General features: G+C 63.4%; 1 protein-coding gene across 1 annotated transcript; it reads right to left on the bottom strand.

Annotated features, from left to right (window-relative positions):
* Positions 1 to 886: 886 nt before the first annotated feature.
* Positions 887 to 9,959, bottom strand: IGFBP4 (insulin like growth factor binding protein 4). Its single transcript, XM_032134362.1, has 4 exons — positions 9,549 to 9,959; positions 3,486 to 3,640; positions 3,235 to 3,369; positions 887 to 2,944 (listed from the first exon to the last, which is right to left on the bottom strand). Exons 1-4 carry the CDS (start codon positions 9,919 to 9,921, stop codon positions 2,816 to 2,818), a joined length of 792 nt encoding a protein of 263 aa, XP_031990253.1. The 5' UTR covers positions 9,922 to 9,959; the 3' UTR covers positions 887 to 2,815.
* Between the last annotated feature and the right edge of the window lie 152 nt (positions 9,960 to 10,111).

Here is a 10,111-nt window from a genome sequence, read left to right as displayed (position 1 = left end):
CCCTGGTCCGGTGGCCGATCTGCCGTGCCAGCAGATTTCTGGGCTGTCTGTCTTGGCTGCGGCCGCCTCCGGCCCCGTCCCGGGGGTGTTTGCGCAACACAAGCACGGCCGGCCGCGCGGCTCCGGTAACCGGAGCATCGGGCTGGCGCCAGCCCCGGGTGGCACTGCCGGCGCCGGGAGCCACCAAACAGGGACTCGGCGACCTCCTGGGCCGTGACCCCGGGCAGCACTGGCTGCATACACCGGCAGAGAGCCAAGCCGTGACCGGGAAGTGTGCGGCTGTCACAATTCCTGTGCCTGGGCATCTCCCGTCTGCATCCTGACACCCTCCCAAAACACCGAGCGGGGCTGGAGATGCCCGGTGCACCCTGGCACCAGCAGACACCTGCACAAGTGCCTCGGGCTGCGGCTCGTCAAGGCCGGCGGCACTGCTTGGCCCCGAGCCCGTGTCCCTGGAGCAGCCGGTGCCTGTCCCTGTCCGCCCCTGAACTTTGAAGCCGGTCCAGGGTCCCCTCCCCAGCCTGGCGCCGTCTCCAGCCCCGCCGCTGCTCCGTGGCGCTGCGCAGGGCCGACGGTGACGATCCTCCCGGTGGCACCGGTGGAGACGCTGAGCTGGGAGTCACGGGGAGGCAAGAAATCATTTGTTTCTCACCCCATCCCTGCTCAATGAAGTTCTTCCAGAGGCTTGTGGGCACCTGGGTTTCCATTTGGGCTGCTGAACCCCAAACCCAATGCAGGACCAGGAGACCAGGTCCTTGGGCGGGGGTGGTGACCAGAGCCTGTCCCCACGCCAGTGGCATGCCACAGCCCCCTTGCTCCTGCTCTGCTTCCCTCCTCTCCCATTATTTAAAGCCATAAAAGAAAAAACACACTCGACAGAAACACATCAAATAACAGGAAATTAAATACAGTAATTACCTTTTTTGAGGATACAAAGGTTCAAGTGTACTGTAAAAGGTCGGTGCTACACGGGAATCTGATGGGACGGGCTTGGCCCGGGAGGGACGGATAGGGACCCCTTGGGCGCCAGGGGACGCGCTGGGGGTGGGGGACACTGGTACATGGTCGTGTGTAAATACAGCCCTAAACTACAGGAGAGACGCTACGAAACGCTGGAGCCCTCGGAGTGGGACACAGAATGTGCCCTGGTGCATCAGCATTGCCAGGAACCCCCAAAACAGGAGAGGCCCTGCTGGACCTGCCCTGGTGTACGCGGTGAGGGGCCGAGGGGCCGAGGCCAGCGGGCTGGCACTGCCACTGCACTGTGTCCTGCTGTGGTGCTGCCGCAGGGGACTGGCACAGGGACTGGCCCCGGGAATCCCTTCCTTGGTGCGGTGGCTCTGGGGGGCTGAGGGGTGGCAGGGGCAGGGACCCCCCTCCCCACCAAGGACTGTCCTGGCAAATTGACTCCGTTTAGAAGTTGTGTGTGAGCAGGGCCACAGGCAGCCAGGGCAGGCAGGGATCTGGCAGGGCACAGGGGCAGGCAGGGGATCAGGAGGGCAGAGGGTGTTTCACTAAAACTGAAACACTTCATTCCCATCGGGGGGCCTTGGACAGGACAAATCCACATGGAAGACCAAAACCTACCACTGAGGCCATGGAGCCAGAGGATGGGTCAGGAGGGGAATGGGAAATTCCCCTCTGTCTTTGGCACACTTTCCATGGCATTTTTATGTGAAAAATTTCCAGCCCAGCTTGAAGAAAAAAAGAGTAGCTACAAAACCAGTGACAATTTCTCAACTGAGAACTTTGTGCTGGTGAAATCTGCAGATCCCATCACGGAGACATTCCAGAATCCATCCCACTTTTGTCACATTGGCCAAGAAGAGAGTCAGGAGCCATCACCGCAGTGCCCCTGGTCCCTGGGGATGGAGAATTCCAGCCTCAGGGCCACACAGTCACTTTTTAGATCCCAACAACAACATTTTTTAAATATTAAAAAATTAAGGGAAGAAAGAAAAAAAAGCAAACTAAAAGAAGCTCTTCCCCCGGGATGTTTCCTGGGCATCCCTCATCCCTCCACCCTCCTCTCAATGCATGTGGGGGCACTCTGATTCTTGCCTGGGGGTCCCAACCCCCTCACCCCAGGATGGAGCAGGGGGAGACAGGATGGATGGGAGGCTTTTCCCTGCACAGGGAGCGGGATGGGGCTGGGCCGTGGGGAGGAGGTCCTGGGCTGTGGGGCTGGGGGGAAGCAGGGAGGGGGAAGGTCTCTTATTGCTCTGTGTGATCACACTGCCCTTCACACACACGCGCTTGGGGTGGGATGCAGGCGGGGGGATCTCTCCAGGTCCTCCAGTCCTTGCCTGGGCAGCCTCTCGTTGCCAGGGAGGGCAGGATGAGGCACTTCTGCTGCTGCCCGTGCAGAGGTCTGGCATGGAGGGCACTGCGCTGCAAATGTGATGCTGCCACCACACCCCCAAAGGCGCTGGGTGTCCGGGGCTGCCTGCGGGGCCAGGCTGAAAACCGGGGGTACCATGGGGCAGCAGCAGCAGCAGCATCAAGGGTGCCCCTCACCCACTCCACCCAGGCAGCCCGACCCCAGTCCCAGGGCAGCATCGTCCAAGCTGTGTCCGTGTGGGATGGAGGTGCCGCTGGCGCGTGCCGGGACCCCTGGCAGTGGCTGATAGTGGTCATGGCGCAGGTTGAGGTGCCGAGGGCAGCCCGTGGCACAGAGCATGGTGCGATCCGAGGCACATCCCGGGGTCCCCCAGCACTGGGGCACTGCTCAGCAGTCACGTCCCCTTTCCTTCTCTCCTAGGCAGCCCCGGCGGGGGTCCTGGCCCTGCACGGCGCGGGGCCGCCGCGGTCATGCTCACATGCTGTCCGCCAGCTGGTGACAGTCCAAGTCCCCTTTCAGCTCCAGGAAGCCTGGCAGCTTCACCCCCGTCTTGCGGTCCACACACCAGCACTTGCCCCGCTGCCCATCCAGCGCCGGGTGACACTGTGGGGATGGGTTCGGTCAAGGACACCCAGCCTGGACCCCACGGCCCCATTCCCATGGGCTGCCTGGCAACCAGGAGCTCTCATAGGGGCTTTACCACCCCCATCCCACCCCAGGGCTTTTGCAAAGAGCCCCCAGCACCCAAAGGGTAATTCCCACCAAAGCCAGGAGCCAGGCAAGCTCTGCTGTGCCTTGTCACTGTCCCCTCCACCCATGTCCCCCTCCCAGCCTCACTCTGGCTCTACAAAATGCCCTCCCAGTCCCCCATGATAGGTCAGAGCCCATCCTACCTGCTTGGGGTGGAAGTTGCCGTTGCGGTCGCAGTTGGGGATGGGGATGACATACAGGTCCTCGTGCGTCCGGGTCTGCGAGGCCGCCAGCCTCTCCAGCGCCCGGTGCAGCTCGCTCTGGCACGAGCCCTGTGCCTGGGGAAAGGGGGGGCTGAGCTGGCTGCAGGGCTGGCACATGCCCCTGGCCCAGAGCCCCAGGACCCTGACCCTGGAGCACCCACCCTGCCCTCCCCAGCCCTCCTGGTGCTCACCATGACCCGCGTGTCCTCGCGGTGGTGAGGGCTCCCGTTGCTGCGCATCTTGTTGCCGTTGTTGACCCTCTTTGCCTGCTGCTTCTGCAGGCACTTGCGGTCGTGGATGCTGCAGGGGCTGAAGCTGTTGTTGGGGTGGTCAATCTCCTCCTTCTCTGCAGAGACACAGACCAAGGGGGCTCAGTGCCACAGGGCAGCCCTGGGGATGGCAGAGCTGCCACGGTGCCCCAGTGTCCACAGTGCCACTTGCACCCTAAGGAACAACATGCAGCGGTTTCTGGCAGGCCCCACATCACCCTCTCCGGTCCCCACAGGCATCACTTCCAGCCCTGGGTCCATCCTGCCCCTGCTATTGCACTGGGCTGAGCTCCCTGCAGCACTGGGAAAGACTCCTGGGAGTTTTTCCTCCTCATTAGCCATGACTAACAACTCGTTGCCATGTGTCTGTTATTGTAGGGTCACAAATGCAAATGCCGTGAGTGCTGTGCAGTGGCTCCAATGTGCTGGGTCTGGCTGTGCCCTTGCCAGCCACGTGTCACCAGGCACCAGGTGCTCACTCACACCACCGGAGCTACGGAGCCTGGAAGCTGACCATGGGACACACAGAGAAGGAGCCCCAGGAAGCGCCCAGTGCTCCCCAAAATCTGCCTCTGAGGAGCCACAGTGGCAGTGGGGGCACCGCGGCGGTGCTGAGCCCCCGCCAGGCCCGGGGCGGCACCGGGCGCCGCGGCTGGGAGTGGAGCAGTGCTCTGCTGCAGGGCACGGCCCCCGCCAAGACATGAAAGAAGAAATTCCTGGAATAAGAAAGTTAATCTCCCGTGGGGCCGATCCCAAAAGGCGGTGCTTGGCATCCCCGCCTGCGCCAGGAGCGCAGCCAAGCTGCCGGCCCAGATGTTGGCAGCTGGACAGAGTGTCATGAGACGAGTGCTCGGTGTGACTTTAGTTTTTAAAAAGCCGCCAGTTCCTCTGGTTTGGGGCCCGGGAAGACTCTGTGGAGGGGGGACACCCCAGGAGCCGGGGTTCCTCCTGTGCTCAGAGCTGTGTCAGGCGCAGCCCGAGCAGTGTTTTGCCCCCCCAGACCATCTGGGCTGTACAGGGAAGTGGCAGAGGTTATCCTGGGGTTGGGCTTCAAAGAATCAATATTGCAGCTGGCAGCAGGGAAAACCTTCCCAAAGTAGGCAGGGGGTGGTCACTGTCAGGGGTCACACCCAGCGCCTCACAGGTCACACCCAGGGGCTCACAGCAGCAGGACAGAGGCTGCTGGGTGACGCCTGCCCCTGGCTCTTCCCACAGGCAGGCAGAGGGGTCAGAGGCACAGCTTCCTGCCCATTGTATCCCCACGGCATCCTGGCCCTGATCAGCACCTCTTGCCACGGTCCCTGCAGTGCAGGGCTCCTGGCCCAGCTCCTGGGGGCCCGGTTAAAGTCCACAGCGAAGCCCCAATCAAAGCCCCCTCCCTCGTGGGTGTTATTTGCTTTTTGCTTAATCTGTCCATTTTTTCCAGGAAATAGCTCATGCCCTTGAAATTTGAAACACAAACCCAAAGTCTCCAGGACCCTGCACAGAGCGGTGCCAGCGCCAGCCCCGGCGGCACAAACCGTGAGGCTGTGGCGCAATGCGGGCGCTGGTGGCAGAGCCGCGCCGGTGGCTCGGAGTCTCTGGCAGGGATGCTCCTTCCCTCCCCTGTATCCCTGTGGGGACACACAGGAAGAGCTGGGCAGATTTGGCACCGGTGGGGACCACCGCGCCAAAGTTCCGGCACCTCCAGGCGCTGCTCCCACGCCAGGGAAAGGCAGGACCGGGAGGCACCGGCGCTGCCCGCACTGCCCCCGCAGGGGAAGCCCTTACCGATCGCCGGCACAGCAAAACCCCCCTCCTCCCCCCGCCAGCCGCCTCCAGAGCATCGAATCTCCCGGCTTAAATAAAACCAGATGCCAATAACATTTTCATAAGGTCACATGAAACACCGGTGCCTCTGGGCAGCGAGGCGGCTCCTGACAGCACTCGGGACCCCCGCTCCCCGGTTCTCACGGCAGCTCCAGCATCCCTCCCTGCCACGCTGCTGTCCTTGGGGTTACTGTCCCCCTGCTAAGTGACACACAGCAGCTCAGGGAACCTCTCACCTCCCTGGCGATCCGGCTGGACCAGAAAACTCCTCACCGTCAGCACAAAGACTTGGGAAAAGCAACCTGTGTGGAGCCCAGAGCTGCCACGCCCCACACTGCCCTGATGCCACCCCATCTGCCACCTATGCACGGGCACCACCACCCTGGAGGGATGGAGGGCAGGGGGGTCCCTATTTGTCCAAGGGAAGCCCCTCTGCTCAGTTTGGGATGGAAGCGGGTGCCAAGGGGATGGGAAGGGGGTGCTGCTGTCGCCGGACACATAAAACGGCCGCCTGTCTCGGAAGGAGGAGGATTCCTGCCCGGCCTGTGGACAGTGGACACAAACGAGTCATTCAGCATCGCCTTCAATTAACGGGAGCTGCAAATGAGGTTGGTCACGTGCCGAATTTGTGATTCACAGCGCTGAGCCCGAGGGAGCGGTGAAGGGCTCCGGCTCCACCGCGCGGATCCCGTGGGAGCAGAGCCTGGGGCAGCAGCAAAGCCCTGAGACCTCATGTGTGTCCATGGGAGAGACAAGTGTCATTGACCCCCCACAGCTCCAGCCCCGCTCCCCCCCGTGCCACCAGCCCCAGCACGAAGGACCTCATGCACCTCAAAGGCCCGGAGGGACATCCACGTGACTGTGACCAACATGGCACAAGCCACAGTGAGCCCCAGCACCCTCCATGTCCCTGTCCAGCACCCCCAATGTCACCTGTGGGTGGTCCTGGCAGGGCCGTGGCAGTGCTGGCTCTTGGTTTCCTGGGCTCTCGACTTGGCAGGCACCAGTGCTGGGAGGGCTGTGCTCGTTTCGCCAAGTGCTGGCTCCGACAGAACGTGGGGAGCCGGGGATGGGGGTGGCAGGGGCACAGGCACCAGGCACCCACTGCCCCTTGGCCTGGGATGCCAGCTGGGAGCCTGGCCCACCCCCAACCTGGGACACACTGCCGTGCTCAAACACAGCTGAGCACCTCCCACCTCAGCACCCAACATGGGACCGAGGGAGGGAAGGTCAGGATGCAGGAGAAGGAGCGAGGGATGCAGATGCAGGTGATTCCCCAGAGGGACCAGAACCTTGCCAGGAGCAGCACCCAGCCTGGAGAAACCCAAGCATGGATGAACCCCCACCCCACGGAACAGATGGGACATGGCTGAGCCTTGCCTGGCTGAACCCAGCCTGTCCCTCCTCCTGTGCACTTTCCAGCCATGGCTCAGCCACCGCCATCCGTCCCAGTCACTGCGCAAAGAAAGGAAACAGGATCTGTCCCAGCTTACAGAGACCACATGGGATGAATGCAGCTCCCATGGGTCAGGTTTTCCCAGACATAGTCATTTACCCAGCACTAAATCACTCATCATGCGTGCTGGGGAATATGTCCTCACCTCCTCCTGGCTGCCACACATGGGCTCAGCCACCACCACCCGCCGGCTGTGACAGAAAGCCGTGGCTGGGACCTTCTGCCAGCCCCTGCACAGGGCTCTGGCTGAGGAGTGGGATCCCAAATCCAGCCCTGAGCTGGCAGGGCTGGGAGCGGAAGGTAGGGACAGGGTCCAGCACAAGGTGCCACAGCAGACGGTCTCGAGTCAGGCGAGCAGCCACCGCTCCCTCACCTCCTAAGAGTCACATCCCGTGGGTGCCACAGGTCCTGGGTGAGCAGAGAGGCTCTTCCTGGCTATGGAGCCAGGAGCCACGTCCAACTGTTCAGAAAGCCCAGCCTCAGCCCAGCCCCCTGATCCCAGCCTCTTCCCTGGAATGCGGAGCCCCCCGGACAGAGCCCCCAGACAAAGTGTTTACTGTACGAGCTGCGCGTTAACCGCTTCCCAGCCGCCGGCACCCGCTCGGCCCCGGGGCCGCGGGCACAGCCGGGGGCACCTGCTCCGTACGCCCCTGCCCCTGAACAGGCATTCGATTCCCTTGTGCTGATCCCTAGGGGACACATCAGAGACACTGACCATGCCAGGGTGCCCTCGCTGTGCCAGGCAGGGCTGTGTGGGAGCGAGGGAGCCTGCAGCCCCCAGCCCCACACTGCCACTGGCTCCGGGCTGTGGAAGACCCACGGAGGGATGTACCACTGGGACTGCACCGAGCAGTTCGCTGTGGGTGTCCTGCTCACATCCTGACGGGCTGTCCTGGACAAAGGGGCTCCACTGCCCTCTCGCCCATCCTGCTACCTGTGACGCCGCTGGCCAGCACAGTGCCCGGCAGGCGACCCGGCTCCCATAGCCACCCACCCATCTCCAGCCAAGCCAAAACACCGCGGGAAGGAAGGGAAAAAATGCAAGTCTGTTTCCTAAAGGCTCTGGGAAAAAATGTTGCATTACACGGGGCACAGCCAAAACCAACAGGGCTTGGCAGCACGGCGCAGCCCCGGGCCAGGGAGCCCAGACAGCTCCTGCAGGATGTGGGATGAGGACAGGCAAGCAGGACAGGGGGGCTCCAAGCACTCCCAGCCAGCTCCTGTCCCTGCAGGGGGGTGACTAGAGGGGCCTATCCACAAACGGCAGTCATCACAGCAGGGACACCAGAGGAGCTGCCATGGATCAGCCATGCAAGGAGGAAATGGAACTGGGATGCAGCCTCCCGGATGGGCAAGAACAGACACTGTTCCAGTCCCTTCTGCCCCTCAGGGAGCTCCAAGTGACCCCACGTGGGGACCCAGGGCCAGGCCAGACCAGCCTGTGGATTGTCCCGTGCTGGGATGCTACTCCCCAGCTTCAGGGGCCACGGTCCTGGTCACAGCCTGCAGGATGGGAAAGCGGGACCACCAACGGACCGGGTCCCCACACTCATTCCCTGGGAGCAGCTTCATTCCTATGGTGCGACTTGCACAGCTCTGAGCTCCCACTGCTGGCTCTGCTCTCAGCCCCCAGATCCTGCCTGAGCACCAGGGGGGTGGCAGGGGGCCACAATCACCACCTGCAAGAGGGTCCTGGGGCAGACAGAGAGCACCAGCAGCAGCTCCTCCAGCCTGGCCCTGCCTACACCTCACTGCCCTGTCCGGCACAGACAGACACAGCTCCCGCACAGCACCCAGCTGGACCTGCCTGGAGGGAAGCAGGTGCCCCGTGGCCTCTTTCCTGTTTCCTCCCAGCGGTGCAGTCGGATCTGCCGGCAGCATCCCAGGGAAGGGGCAGCGCAGGGGTCACTGTGCAACGGGAGCTTCCCTGGCAGCCAGGGTGTGTCCCCAAGGGCTGCAGGTGCTCGCAGGACATTGAGTTGTCCCACAGTCCAGGGGCACGTGTCAGCCAGGACAGAGCAGGTGACAACTCCTCCCTGAAGGGTGGCTTCTCCAGCACATGCGGTGCCACTGGCTGTGACACTGCTGTGCCCACAGTGGGTAAGGATGGCACAAACGTGAGCCACTTGTACCAGGTCTCCTGCAGCCCACCTCTGCTCCCTCCCTGGAAAATATGCTCCCTGCTCTCCTATCCTGGGCTGTCCCACCCCATCCTACCTCTTAGAGTCATGGAATGGTTCGGGTTGGAAGGGACCTTAAGGACCACCCAGTTCCATCTTCCTGCCATGGGCAGGGACACCTTCCACCAGACGAGGTTGCTCCAAGCCCCGTCCCACCTGGCCTTGAACACTTCCAGGGATGGGGCATCCAGAAATATTCTGGGCAACCTGTGCCAGACACCTCACCACCTTGACAGGGTGGAATTTCCTCCTAAAATCTAATCTAAATCTTCCCTTTTTAGTTTAAAATCCTTCCCCTTGCCCTGCCACAATCTATCCATGTAGAAGTCACTCTTCATCATTTTTATAAGCACCCTCTAAGTACGGGGAGGTCCCTGATGAGTCCAATGCTGTGGCCCCAGCTCTTGCCGAGTGAGCAGGGAGTGGGTTGGTGCCAACAAGGGTTATGCCACTGCCCCTGTGAGGGACAAGGACCCTCAGGCACCCACCCAGGGTACCCACCCTGGGCACCCACCCTCTGCCGCCCCTCCGCCGCCTCACCTGGGGGCTGGAGGCTCTCCTGGATGGCCTCGACGTCGGCCAGGTCTGTGCAGATGCCCTGGCCGTGCATGAGGGTGCGGAGGGGCCGGGGCTCGCCGCGGGGTGGGTAGCAGCGCAGCCCCGCACCGCAGCGCGCGGTGTAGACGCCGCAGGCGGTGCCGCGGGGCAGCGCGCAGGTCGCGCAGCACCCGCAGCCCGGCTCCCGCACCAGCTCCGCGCAGCCCTGCGGAGCCTTGCACCGCGCCAGCCGCTCCTCCGAGCACGGCGGGCACTGGATCGCCTCCTCGCCGCTGCCCGGCCGCGCCGCCGCCGCCAGCAGCGCCAGCACCACCGGCAGCACCGGCAGCCCCGGCAGCCCCGGCCCCGGGCGCATGGCGGCCCCGCTCCGGCCCCGCTCCGCGGCGCTCGGCTGGCGGCGGGCGCGGGGCGGCGGCGGCGGCTTTATGCGGCTTTATGCGGCCCCTGGCCACACCTCCCGCCGCCGCCACCGGGGCCACCGGCGGGGCCGCCCCCGTCGCCACCGGGAACCCACCGGGCAGCGACGCTCCCCCCGGCGGCGGCCA

The sequence above is a fragment of the Corvus moneduloides genome, chromosome 26, assembly GCF_009650955.1.
Source record: "Corvus moneduloides isolate bCorMon1 chromosome 26, bCorMon1.pri, whole genome shotgun sequence".
Lineage (NCBI taxonomy): Eukaryota > Metazoa > Chordata > Aves > Passeriformes > Corvidae > Corvus > Corvus moneduloides.
The sequence above is the reverse complement of the archived record's forward strand: the minus strand, read 5'-3'. Positions and strand labels throughout refer to the sequence as shown.